This window comes from Mesoplodon mirus (assembly GCF_964341445.2).
Source record: "Mesoplodon mirus genome assembly, chromosome: 15".
NCBI lineage: Eukaryota > Metazoa > Chordata > Mammalia > Artiodactyla > Ziphiidae > Mesoplodon > Mesoplodon mirus.
The window spans coordinates 47897832-47912197 of record NC_138991.1 but is presented as its reverse complement, the minus strand read 5'-3'; the positions used below and the strand labels follow the sequence as shown (position 1 = coordinate 47912197).

General features: G+C 45.2%; 1 protein-coding gene across 1 annotated transcript; it reads right to left on the bottom strand.

The window, feature by feature from the left end:
* Positions 1 to 499: 499 nt before the first annotated feature.
* Positions 500 to 10093, bottom strand: NDUFAB1 (NADH:ubiquinone oxidoreductase subunit AB1). Its single transcript, XM_082600667.1, has 5 exons — positions 9866 to 10093; positions 3727 to 3849; positions 2513 to 2600; positions 1450 to 1549; positions 500 to 664 (listed from the first exon to the last, which is right to left on the bottom strand). The coding sequence occupies exons 1-4, from the start codon at positions 10031 to 10033 to the stop codon at positions 1458 to 1460; spliced, it is 471 nt and encodes a 156-aa protein (XP_082456793.1). The 5' UTR covers positions 10034 to 10093; the 3' UTR covers positions 500 to 664; positions 1450 to 1457.
* Between the last annotated feature and the right edge of the window lie 4273 nt (positions 10094 to 14366).

Below are 14366 nucleotides of genomic sequence, written 5' to 3'. Positions count from 1 at the left end.
TCTCATCAACAGCTAGGCAATTGCCTACATTAATGCCAAAGACCTAATGCAGTGCTAGGAATAAAAGGAGCACAAGTTAATACTTACTGATATATGACAAACAGACACAATGTCAAAGTAATCTTCTAGGAGGAACGAGAACCTTTTATCCTCCAAAATTACTAAATTCCATTAATTCAGAAATGGATCCTTAGGACAAGGATGAAAAAAAATTAGTCCCACACGCTGGTGTCAGCTGATACATGGAATAATCAGTAAACTAATGGAGGCACAAATATATTTGAGGCATTTCTGAGGCAAAATGTTTTTTATCACTAATTCATTCCTCATGCTGAAGGTGATGGGAGAGCAACTTGTTTCAAGTACCCTGCTGGAAAAGTCATATTTTTGACATGCATGAATACCAATGACAAATCAGACAAATCTCTAAAAATGCTAAGCAATGTCAATATAAAGAAAGCACTTTAGAGACGTAATTAAAAAACAAGACAGAAAAATGTTGGTTTTATAGATTTATTTTCAACAGGCAAAAACACTTAAGACAATTTAAGTACAAGTCTAAACAGAATTACTCTGTCAAAGTCAGCAATGATGCAGAGATGCGTTCTCACTTCCAGACACTCGCCAGCATCTTCTGAGTCTTCTCTCAGTGAAGAAAAGGGGTCTGGCAAAAGACAAGTTCAGTGTTTCTCTCTGGTGCTACTGACTTTAAGTGATAATCTCTGAGGTGCTAATTCCAGGATAACTAAAGTTATAGACTCTAATAAAATGTTTTATTTTAAAAGTGTGATCACTTGATTATTCTACAGCCTAAAGAACAATAGCCAGTATTTATCACGAGGCTTCTTTACATCAAGCATTGTATTAAGTGATTTACACACACTATTCAATTTTACCTTCACAGAAGCCCCAGGTAGGTCCTATCATTATCCCCATTTTACATATGAGGAAACTGAGGGCTTACAGAGGCTACACAGCCTGCCCAAGACCACAGGCTTACAGAATGTTGCAGAGCTGAGAATAAACTCGGGTGTCTGACGCTAGAGTCCATCTTCTTACCCACGAGGCCTCTCCTGCCTAATTAAGAGCCAGGCCATCTCAGCTTCCTGGACAGTTACCCTTGGGTGGGTAACTGAGGGAGGCAGAGGTCTCTGCTTCTGGGTTGCCTTGCTCAGTTTTTTGTACAAGGCTGCTTTTACGAGGAGGGCTGACAATCAGAGAGTCCTGTCCAGGAGTGAACTGCTGTCAACACCTCTGGAGGAGAAACATGATAACTAGGGCTGGCCTCCTTGGAGTGGCAGGTAACCAGAAGGTGCCTGCATTTTATAACCAGTGAAAATCTGTCAAGCACTTCCATTTTTCCATTTCTTCCCAAGTCTGTCTTTATTGAAGAACCACAGAGAGATTAATTCTATGGGAGAACATAATTCCATAAATCAAATTATTTACCTGATATTTTATTCATATACATCCTTCTTATCTGCAATGTAATCTACAATTTCTTGTGGGCACATTAACTTCTCCGCATCTATATCAGGAATTTCAAACCCTGAAAGTAAAATGTGCAACAATGCATGAGTGTAGGAAATGCCAGTCCTTTAGAACTGAAAGTATCTAACACTTCAGCAATACCCAGAAGTACATCAAAAATTTCCAGCAACCCTGAATCCCATTTAAGTTGTGAGCCTGTTATGTCTCCAGGCAACATATTTTTTAGATATAATTCACATATTAGAAAATTCCCCCATTTAAAGTGCAAAATTCAATGGTTTTTAGTATATGCACAAGGTTGTGCACCATCACCATCATCTAATCCTAGAACATTTTCATTACCCCCAAAAGAAACCCTGTAGCCCTAATCGATGCCATCCCTCTAGTTAGCATACTCTCTGAGGAACTGTAATTAAGTTCTGCTCTGTAGGAAGGCACAGAAGTCCCTTGGCTTCCACTCAGGCAATTCACCCCCAAAATGAGCCATGGAACCTTGTAAAGGTCTCATATGCACAACTAACCGTCCCAGACAAGGGTAAGCTGGAGTGTGCGTGGGAGGCACTGCGGGAAACCAAAGCGTGCGTGCGTGTATGAGTCTGTGCACGCACACGCCCTATCCTTGGCACACCCAGCACTTCTCTAGACATTTAGGCCTAGCTCATCGGGGAGGTGGGGAGGAGGGAGATGGTGCACCGAGGTGTCAGCAGCTTCTCCGCAGGTGAGGCTATGCCCTCATCTTGGAGACCCACCTCAAGAATCTCCGTGCCACACTCCCCCAGGCCTCTTCCGGTCGCTCAGCCCTTGGTATTACACCGGGCACTCTGCAGACCTGCAGTAAGTGCTCTCCAAGTAAGTGCACTGTCCCCAATAATCACTTCCCCCGACAGTAAGCAGGAGTGGGGGAGGGGTGGGCACGACTGTTGCAAACCCCAATCAATCAGGCTCCCAGCATTCCTCTGCATTTAATCCACCAAAATCAAGAGCCATGACAGGCAGGTCCAAGACAGCCCGTGTGTGTTACCAAATTCGTCTTCCATGGCCATGATAATCTCCACTTGGTCCAAACTGTCTAAGCCCAGGTCTTTCATAAAATGGGAATTTACTGAGAGCTGCAAGAAAAGAAACACCAAATGCAAAATTCAGTCTGTGAGAGCGTTTGTTTCTCAAGATAACTGAATGGTGAAATATCAGTCATTATACAGAAGATTTTTTAATATAAAGAGGCCATATTTTAAACATAAAGAGCCATAACTAACATTATACATTTAACGTGTGCCAACCCACACTTGGTGTGCTTTATATGTTAACTTACTCTACCTTATTTTGAAATGGTTAGCAATATATATAAAGCTAATGATGAATCCACTTTATATATTTTATGATGATCTCTGATCACTGTTCTGAATGACATCTGAAGACTCTGATTTTTCTTGCCTTACTGACCACTAAGACCCCGCACCTTAGAAGTGACATTCTGCTCCCTCAGGAATAGCACACAGTGTCTATCAGCACCCTGTCTTTAATTTAGACCTCAAGATCACCAGGAAGAATTCTTCAAAAACCACATCAAAAACAAACTACCCTACCCACACCACAGATTCTGTTGTTAAAGAAGGAATGTTTTAAGGTAGCACTGTGAGAAAAACTCCAAGAAGAGTTAAGTTAAAAAAGCAAGGTGGGCCTCCCTGGTGGCGCAGTGGTTGAGAGTCCGCCTGCCGATGCAGGGGATACGGGTTCGTGCCCCGGTCTGGGAGGATCCCATATGCCGCGGAGCGGCTGGGCCCGTGAGCCATGGCCGCTGGGCCTGCGCATCCGGAGCCTGTGCTCCGCAACGGGGGAGGCCACAACAGTGAGAGGCCCGCATACCGCAAAAAAAAAAAAAAAAAAAAAAAAAAAAAAAAAAAAAAAAAGCAAGGTGCACAACAGTATTTACAGTGTTGTGTTTTTTTTAAAAGGTTGGGAGATATAGATCACACAGTACATATAATATACATACATGTATTTGTGTGTGTGTGTATGTGTGTGTGTATATATATATATATATATATATATATAATTATATATGCCCTTCCATATGCACTGAGAATCTCTGGAAAAATACTCAAGAAGTCAGGTCAACAGGAGAACTGGGTGCCTGGGGTGACTTTTCACTGAATGTCCTTTAAACCCTTTGGATTTTGTACCATGTGACTAAATACTCATTTAAAGAAAAAACATTTAAACCACATCAATTACCTTTTCTGGGTCAATCTTGTCATAGAGTTTCAAGACGTAAAGAACACGGTCCTTGATGCCCTCTAATGTCAAAGGGGGTGCGTCACTATACTGGCGGCACAGCGATGTAACTCCACTTGGAACCTAGACCAAGGGAGGAGGGAAGCACTGCTGTTGAGCCTGAAATGCCTCTAAGTAAAGGCACTGGCCTACAGATGTCTTTCACAAAGCTTTCATGGGGTTAGCAAACCCACCTCATCTGATTGTAACTGTGGCCATTAGGACACACGGAGGTCTCATGCTGGGTAGTGTCAGAAGCCCTAGCAGTTCAAGAGCATAAAAATGGATCTCCTTTCCCCTCAGAGCCAGGACTGGCCCCCTTTTTTCCTCTGTTCAGCCGTCAGGCTTTGGACATTGGTTCCGCTCAGTAACATTGCCACTAAAATCATCTAGGGCCCGCAGAAGAGGCTAAGGCTTCCCATGGCATCTCAAGCAGCGCACTGCCGCTGTAAGGCACTACCACCTTTAATACCCAAGTCAAAATAACTCACGCCAAGAGCTGTTAGGGTGAACTGAAAGGCAGCTCACACTGAGAACCATACACTGGAAGGGTCTAATTTGGCCCCAGCAGTAATTACACTGACTTTGGCCAAGACAAATGAAGCCAGTACCAACCCAAAGAAGAGGATGATGGAGCCTGACAGGCATACACTCCAATCTATTTTCCTTCCAAGTGGGCTTGCCTTGTTGCCACCAACTAAATAATGAGCCATTCTGATCTTTGCCATGATGCAGTAGTATCTCACATCTCTCTGATATTAGGCTACTTGGTATTCAACTAGGTGTTAGGGTCCTGACTGGATCCCTTCACCAAATGTGGAAGGGCTCCAAGTCACAGATCAGTGGACTTAAGGCCGTGGGAGGTACAGTGCACAAGAGGAGAAAATGAGACAGCCATCTGGCAGTTCTCACTGCAGAAGTCCCTAATCTGAACTGGTTTGTACTCCTTCTAAAGTTGATTTTAAGTCTGCAGTTTGGAGTTCTTAGGGCATAGAAACCCACAGAAAGTGGGTTTGCCTGTTGGGGTTAAGGTCCTCCAGAGTCACAAAGGTCTATGAAAAATCATAATAAAAAACACTGCCAGGGGCTTCCCTGGTGGCGCAGTGGTTGAGAGTCTGCCTGCCGATGCAGGAGACACGGGTTCGTGCCCCGGTCCGGGAAGATCCCACATGCTGCGGAGCGGCTGGGCCCGTGAGCCATGGTCGCTGAGCCTGCGCGTCCGGAGCCTGTGCTCCGCAACGGGAGAGACCACAACAGTGAGAGGCCCGTGTACTGAAGGAAAAAAAAAAAAAACAAACCAATGACTAGAAGAGGCTTTCAAGCCACAAATAAAAGAAGCAGAAAGGACTAAAGAGAAAGGGGGAGAAGACATGAGTTAATATTCGTAATGACAGAAAAGAAATCTGAGGTGGAAAGATCTAACAGAGGCCTCGTCTGTGTGCATAGCAAGAAGTGGTATGAGGTGAAATTATTGCTGGGAGAGGGTGAGAGGCAGGGGAGGCTGATGTGCACAGCACCCAAGGGAAAGGAAGAAGCTGGTGAGGGCGTGCTTGTACGCAGCTACCCAAGCCGCCCACTAGGTGTCAGCAAGGACCCCAGAAGCACTGGCAAGTGCCTACAGGGGCCAGGTGGGTACCTTGTGATTAAATGAGATCAAAGGGGACTCCACCTGGAGACCACATGCCAGTCTAAAAGGGTGGCTGCAGTGGGCTCAGCAGGAGGCAGGAAGGTGTAGCGGATGCGAACTCAGACTCCAGAATGACAAAAGTACCCTGGCACTAGCTCTTTGTTACTAGCTGTTTGGCCTTGGGCAAGTTATTTAACGTTTCTATGCCTGTTTCCTTATCTGTAAAATGGGCATAAACAACAGTACCCAAGTTCACAGGACTGTTGTGAGGCATCAATGAGATCATGCAACATAAAGGGCTTAGAACACTGCCTGGCACATACCTAGGAAGTGCTATTTAGGGCTATCTAGTAGGATCAGGATGACAACGACCTGCCAGTTTGAGAGTCTGGCAGTAGTGTAGCCCCGAAGTACTCGATCTGACTCCTTCCCTCTTGATGCCCACTGCCCCGCTCTGGGCTCTTTATTGATGTCCTATCATTATGTCAGGCCATAGTACCACCCTAAGCACTTTACATATGTCATCTCCTTTAGAGCTAATAATAACCCCATTTTACAGATGAGGAAACTGAGAAAGAAAGGTTAGGTATCTTGCCCCAGGTTTCCCCGAATGGCCTCCTGGAGGGTCTTATTGCCTCCCTTCTACTGGATCTCAGCCATTAAAAAAAAAACAAAAACAAAAAAAAGATATAGAATGGACAAGCACTTCTGAAAAATGTCCCCAACAGCCAACATTGCTTCTGGTGTTAATTATTCTTCCCCAAGATCTACACTTAACAATCACATGCGACAAAATCACCTCCCACAGACATCAGAGAAGGCACTGTCTGCAGGGAAGAATGACTACCCTGTGGACTAGCAGAAGTAAACCCGACTGTTAACGTCCATCTTACCTCCAACGGGGTCCATCTCTAAGGGAAACTCAGAGGAACCTAGATGGCTTTAAAGACCATCTCTGCAAACTACCCCCTGGACAGCTCTACCCAGATAGCACAGACATCTCAATCTCAGTTTGGAAATAAATTCCTTACCTGTTGCCAAAACACCTGCTCGCAGACCTCTATTCCTTCTCTACCACCTGGGGCTCTAGCCAGAAACCTCAGAGGCAACCTCCACTCTTCCCATTCCTTCACCATCATGTTTACTGGGTCACCCAGCCCAGCTGATTGGGGGGAAAGCTCTCAAACATTCCTTCAACAAATTGCATTTAATCTTTACCCCCTGTGACCTAGACAGAGAACATCCACATTCTTCAGTGCGGTATACAGCGCCCTTCAATATACCTGTCTTCCAGCCTCAACTCGGGTCTCTCCCTTCCACAGGCACCTGAGGGTCAACCCTAAGTAAGTGCCAGGCTCTTCCTGGCCTCTGCACATGCCATCACATCCTGCCCCAACTGCTTGAGAAACTGCTGCCTTCAAGACCATGCTGACTGGGGGTTTTAATTAAGCCCCTCTTCTTGCTTCTGCACTGTACACACACCTGTCCTCACATGTGGCAATGTCTTGCCTTTACCTACTACCTGCTTGTCTCAGCAGCCTTTGAGCTTTACCTTATGTGCCAAGCACTTTGTGGTGCGCTGGATGCACAAAGATAAATAAGACATAACCTCTATGCTCAGAGAAGCCTATGGTCTAATGGAGAAGACCAATACAAACAGAACATATCAACTGTAATAAAAATGTGGTAAGGGTATTTGTAGGCTGCTTCAGTAACAAAAGTTGTCAGTCAGTCCTTGAGAGGCCAGGAAGGTAGAGACACCAGACTTGCATAGCAAGGAAAAGGATGGGGACAGATTTTTCAAAGAGGGAAGGACAGGCCAAGAAAAGGAAACGAGGCATGAAAGTGTAATGTGTAGGAAGAAATCAGTTCATGTTGCTGGAGATTAAAGGACAAGGTGGGACACCGATATGGGCTCTGAGGCTGAAGAGGCAGGGCCTGGGGCTGCAGAGCCTTGAGTAAGACAAAATAGGTTTGTCTTACTGGGGAATGCATGATGTGGGGAAAACGAATGCATGATCGCAGCCCCAAGTCCAACACCATCATGCATGTCAGTCTGGTTCCAGTACCAGCAACAGTTGAGCTTTCCCTGCACAAGTGCTTCGTCTTCATCTGGGTGCTGGGCCCCACAGAACTCTCTGGAAATTCTCTGTGCTCTGGCTGCCAGACACTTTAGATTTGGGGTTCTGGGTCAAGTATAAGACTTCAAGGCCCCATTTTAGGCCACTATCCTTTTTTTCGTACCTTCTATTTTATACTGTTATATTTCTAGACCCAGGAAAGCTGCCTTAGCTCCTTTTTGGGGGGAATCAGTTAGTATATAAATGAATAACTAGTTGCTCTGGGGTGAGCATAATGGATGGATTTGAGGAGGGAAAACCTGACAGAACGGAATAGGTAGAACGAGTGAAGGTTCCGATGAGATGAATAAGGGCTGGAGAGGGGGGTCTGGGGTGACTGGCATACAGGCAGTAACAGAACATGAAGAGTCAGGCCAGGGAGTGTGTGGTAAGAGATCTCTGGACCTCACCAACATTTAAGGATTTGGTAGAAAATTCCCAACTAGGTACAAAAAGAGATGAACCAAGAGAAAATAGTGTCAGAACGGCCTAGGGAAGACAGCACAGCAGGGAATAAGCTGGCATGGTTAACATATAGCTGCCAAGTGTCCAATGAAGACATGAACTGATGTCTTTCTTTTGTATCCATCTCTGTATCCCTCAACAATGAACCAAGTATTTACTCTCCACGTCAAGCCGCAAAGGATATAAGGTGGCTAAATGGGAGCACTCAGTCAAAACCACTTTGTAGGGCCTCCCTGGTGGCGCAGTGGTTGAGAGTCCGCCTGCCGTTGCAGGGGATACGGGTTCGTGCCCCGGTCTGGGAGGATCCCATATGCCGCGGAGCGGCTGGGCCCGTGAGCCATGGCCGCTGAGCCTGCGCATCGGGAGCCTGTGCTCCGCAACGGGAGAGGCCACAACAGTGAGAGGCCCGCGTACCGCAAAAAAAAAAAAAAAAAAAACACTTTGTAAATATAAAGAAAATGGTTTCTCTGCTGTAAATGTAAACCAAGCAGAGGCAGTGGAACATGAACATCTCTGCACCCTGCTATTCAAGGCATGGTCCAAGGACCAGCAGCAGCAGGATCTTCTGGTAGCCCTGTGGAAATGAAGACTCTCAGGCCTCTTTCCAGAATCTGTATTTTAACACAGGTGATCAGTATGCACAGTCAAGTTTGAACAGCAGTGCTCTAAGAATAAGGAACATCACTTTGCCTCTTAGCCTAACACCGAAGTCGGTCTCAGGAACAAAACAGCAACTATACACACTGCTCTTTTAACTCAACTTCAAGGTGACACTTTTAACCTTTTGATTCATCGATAAGACGATGGCCCCTGAATGAATCCACTACACTGTCAGTAAATCTTGACACTGGCTGCATAAAAGAATCACTGGCAACTTTCAAAAACCGATGACCAAGCCCCACCTCTAGAGATTCTAACTGATTTGGCCAGGGCATCCTTAGTTTTTATTCTCTTATCTTAGTCAAGACTGAAACCACAATTACATGAAGTCTTGGAGTTTGAAAAGGGAATTCTCAACTTAACCGTGGGAGTCTATCCTACTTTAATACAACAGTTCTTAATCTTGAGGCGCTTCAGAATCACCTGGGGAACTTAAAAAACATGTCAGTGCCTCATCCCAGAGGAGTAAATCAGATGGGGAGGTGGGGAGCCCACAAGGGATTTATTTTTCTTTTTCTCTTTCAAGCTACCCAGGTGACTTGAATGTGCAGCCAGGGTTGAGAATCACTGACCTAAGGAGAGTTTCAGTCTCAAAAAGGTTTCACCAGATAAAAAAAAAAACAAAACTAGATACTATTTGTTTCCTATCCTTCCAAGAGACCCAGAAACAGGCAAAAGGTGCCACAGGGAGAAATCCAGGGAGAGAACTGCTGTGAAGAAGGCTGTAGGCCAGGGTGTCTTCCTCTCTGTACCCTGTCATTATTTTTTTCCTAGAAAGCTATCACGGTATTTATCATTATCACTACGATTAACGGCAACCAGTATTGTGAGAGCTTACCAAGCACCGCCCTCGGTACTTTACCTGTATGATCTCCTCTAAACCTCGCTGAAACACAAGGTAGAAACTAGTATCCCATTTTTACGGTTCAGACTGAGGCTTAGCGAGGTTACAAGGCTTTTCCAAAGTTCCGGGGTCAGCTTTCGAACCCAAGGGTGTTTGACTGGAAGGTCTGTGCTGTTGCCCGTAATCACTAGGTCACCCGGGTCCCGGCAGGGATCAACCAAGCACCGTTAGGCAGTGGGACGGAGAGCAAGCAGGGGTCCCCGGGTCACCCCCGCCAACAGCAGCCACAGTAGCTGCGGCCCCGCTGCCTGGCCCGTCCCCACCACCCCGAGCGGGCCCGACGCCTGACCCCAGCCAAGCCCCCCCAAAGTCACCGCGAATCACCTGCGTGAGCACCGAGGCCAGATGCGGAGCCCCAGGCCTCGCCCTGGCCCCCGCGGGGAACAGAGGAGTGCAGAGTGACCGGGCCGCCGCCAGCGTGGGGAGCCGGGGCAGCGGCGCGAAGGCGGCGGGCAGTCGACGGACACAGGCGCAAAGGACACGAGCCGCCATGCCTACGCCGACCCAGGAGGCACTGCGCGGCGCCCTCCGGTCCGGTATCCTCTTGAGCTCCGCACAGGCGACGCATAGAGAGGCACTGTTGCGAACCGCCCGCGGTAGCGGCCCCTGGCGGCTCCTGACTGCACTGCGCCCTCAGGGCGCGCGCTGTCCCGCCCTCCAGGCCCGGAGGCGAATGGCTGGCTGCTAGAGCCAGAGCTGAAAGGGCGAAGATGTTGTCTTTCCCTAAACACTAATCACTGACGCAAGAAAGGAACTTATTTTTGTTTATTCTCTGAAAGTTCTGAAATACATTTATTTAAAAGCTTTGATGCTGGGAATTCCCTGGTGGTCCAGTGGTTAGGGTTCCGCGCTCTCACTGCCGAGGGCCCGGGTTCGATCCCTGGTCGGTAAATTAAATCCCATAAGCCGCGGGACACGGCCAAAAGAAAGGAAAGTTTTGATGCCTCGATTCTTCCATAGAAGAATTAAAATTAATTTAAATTAAAATTATTAAAAATTAAATTTAATAGGTCAAAACTATTAAAATTATTTTTTAAATTATTTAATAGGTCAAAACTCAGTATAAAATAAGAATGTGAAAATATGAGTTGATGTAAATATATAACTAAGACTAATAAATGTGGGAATTACAATAAAAGCAATATACATATTTTAAAACTTGACAATATAAATAATATAGCTCATAAAAATGGGTAAGTGGGAGAAAGTTTAAGCATGCTAATTCATTCATATTTCTCGGCAGTGAAATCCAAACATATAGAACAATGGCTCCAAACTCTGAATACTGCCTGGATGAACAATTCAACAATGCCTTCAGTTTTACTTCAGTTTCTTTTTACTTTTGTTAAATTCAAGTAAAATAAAAGGTAGTGCCTTTAATTTAAAATAGAATGCATACTATGATCCTACTGTTGTAATTTCTATTTATGTATTCATTAAAATACCCAGAATCTGTTATGTACTAGTTGTTGAGGCTACAGCAGTGAGCAAGCCAGACTGGCAGTCTATTTTCAGATTTTACAGTCTAGTGGGAAAATGTACAATAAACAAACAAACAAAAATACAACCCCTTACCCCCCCACGAAAAAAAAACCCTCCAGGAAGTAGTGATAAGTACAATGATGGACAATAAAACAGGGAAGGGGATAATGAGAGCTATGGGAGGCATGTCATTTTAGCTAGGGTGGTCTCTGAAGGCCTCTCTTTGGAGATGATACTTGAGCCAAGACTTTCATCAATCAGGGGGATGGAAAAGAAACCCCCTGGAATCGCCCTGCTGTTGGTGATGCCAACCAGAGTCTCTGTGGCCGTGCTAGCAGTCCACCCCAGGCTTCTGCTGCAGCCTGATTTAATCACCACCACTTCACTGCTTATTAAGCAACTGGAAGAGCAATTTTATCACCTCTTTGGAATGGTCAGTGAATAAATGGCCAAGCTCCACTTCAAGTAGCAGCCTTCCATTTCTGCAGAAAACTGGTGCCAAAAATCTGACTGGAGTCCAAGGATTAGGGCCGATAAGATCTGCTTAAGTCACCAGTGACACAACAGCCTCTGATTACACCTTCCCGGCCATGCTCTGTGGCAGACCCATGGGCCAGATCTATGATGATCTCAGAAGGAGCACTCGGGAAGAGCTTGATAGCCTACCAAGTCCATGTTTGGGACCCTCTCTTCTCATAACGTCTCTGTATTTCTGGATAACATTGAATTCTTTTGGTCAAACATAATAAATCACCTCTTTTTTTTTTTTTTTTTTTTTTTTTTTTTTTTTGCGGTATGCGGGCCTCTCACTGTTGTGGCCTCCCCCGTTGCGGAGCACAGGCTCCGGATGCGCAGGCCCAGCGGCCATGGCTCACGGGCCCAGCCGCTCCGCGGCATATGGGATCCTCCCAGACCGGGGCACGAACCCGTATCCCCTGCATCGGCAGGCGGACTCTCAACCACTGCGCCACCAGGGAGGCCCAAATCACCTCTTTTAAAATGACATATTTTGGGAGAGCTACTTTTCCCTTCAGCAAACACACAAAGAGAAAATGTCAGCCTAGATGGTCTGTAGGGGAAAAGGTTCATTATTAAGATTGAGATCAAGTCCTTAGCAGCTGGGGAAGATTTAAGAGAGAGCACTGGTGCTTTTCAGTAGCACTCCCATCAAAGGATGTGTAAGCATAAACTATGTCAGCTTCTTGCACACATCACCCCACCAGCCCACCAGTCATCCCTCCCTCCTCCCAGCGCATTTGCACTCCTGTCACATCCCTTCCTGTTCCCCCTGGGACCTTGTACCACCAGTTCTCTCTTCTCCCCTACATCTTCAACCTCTCCTTTGTTTCTGGCTCTTTCCCTTGAGCCCATAAACATGCCAAAGTTTCTCCTAGTCTAAAAACAAGGCCAGAGACCTCCTCCATTAGCCTTTGATGTATCTTTAATATCACCATTCCTCCTTCCTTTCATAGTCAACCTTCTTGAAGGAATAATCTACTCTTTCGGTCTTTAATTCCTCACTTCCTATTCACTTGTTTAAAATTAATTTTTATTGGAGTATAGTTGGTTTACAATGTTGTATTAGTTTCTGCTGTACAGCAAAGTGAATCAGTTATACATATACATATATCCACTCTTTTTTAGATTCTTTTCCAAAATAGGTCATTACAAGGTATTGAGTAGAGTTCCCTGTGCTATACAGTAGGTCCCCATTAGTTATCTATTTTGTATATAGCAGTGTGTATAGGTCAATCCTAATCTCCCAATTGATCCCTCCCCACATCCTTTCCCCCTTGGTAACCGTAAGTTTGTTTTCTACATCTATGACTCTATTTCTGTTTTGTAAGTAAGTTAATTTGTCCTATTCACCCTTTAATCCACTGAAATCTAGATTTACTTGACCTCCCACCCCCAGCACTAAAACTTTTCATAAACCTCACCACTGCATCTTAATTTAAGTCCAATAGACACAACTTCCCTGGCCATTCCTTTCCTGCCTTCTTCATGGCTCTATTTCCTCTGTTCATCATTTAAACATTGATTCTGGGGGTCTGTCCTTGACCCATTCTTGACTTTAAACATACAAGTCTTCAGAATTGATTCACTCCAGAGGTTTTAATTGCCACCTGCCTCCAGCCTGGCCTCTTCTCTGAGCTTCACAGTCCTAGATCCAATTGCCTATTGCCAGATGATCTATAAGCACTCAGATCAGTTCTTTCCCCCTTGTGTGTTCCTTATTTCAATTGCTGACACCATCACCCCAGTAAGACAGAAACTGAAGACTCCTTCACCTGTTGCCTAATCATGCATTCACTTAGTCCTCCTGCTTGTTTCTTTTCCCCCCTAAATCTCTCTCTGATTCAGCTATTTCATTCCCACTGCCCCTGCCACAGGTCAGGCCCTTCTGGGCGTCTCCCTGCCTCTACTCTTGGCCTCCATAAATCCATTATTCACTGTGGCTACAGTGGGACCTTATCGCCTCACTGCTCAAACCCTTCAACAGCCCCTTCACCTGCAGCATACAGTCCAGGTTTGTTAACACGCCTCACAAGCTCCCTGGCTACCTTTCTAGCTTCCTGAGTCCATTCCCCATGGCATAATCATCTGGTAACACTGAGTTGTTTGTAGTTCACACCATACTGTCCTTGCTGCCTGGAATATCCTTCGCTTCTGCTCTGACCTACTCACCTTGCAAGACTCAGCTAAGTTGTCATTCTTCATGAAGCTTTTCTTAAACCCCCTGTGTTGTGTTTGCCCATTTGAGCTTCCATAGATGAACTCTGAACACACCCTTTCACTTTAAAACACAGTATTTAAATTAAATCACTAACCTGTGCACTTCTGAGGGGTGGGAGCCTCACAGCAATCATTTTCACACCTACTATGTCAAGTACATACTCAGTGTTTGTTCTAGTGTTACTAACTTAGATCTACTCAGTTTTCTTACCTCTTAAAATCAAGATAACATGTTACCCAGGGTTCCTGCGTAAATTAAATCTTTGTGAAAATCCATCTGTTATCTATGATGTGCTTGCAAAGTATTAACTCATTTGAGGTTAGAGACAGTGAGAAAAGAATTAGTATAGGAGAGAAAATTAAATCTTTCATTCAAATGTATTAAAGGGTAGTAATGAAGTTAGCAAAACCCACTACAGTAATAGCATAAAAAGGTATCTTTAAAAGAGAAGTAATGGTGCAAATAGTTACCTTATATGGATCATGAATACATACTCTTAATATACTCAAGAAAGTTAGGCAAACAAATACTTGTAGATTGGGATGAAGTTTCCAATGATACCACCAGATTAGGACTTTAAAAATTGCCGTCTCTCAAACCACTTAG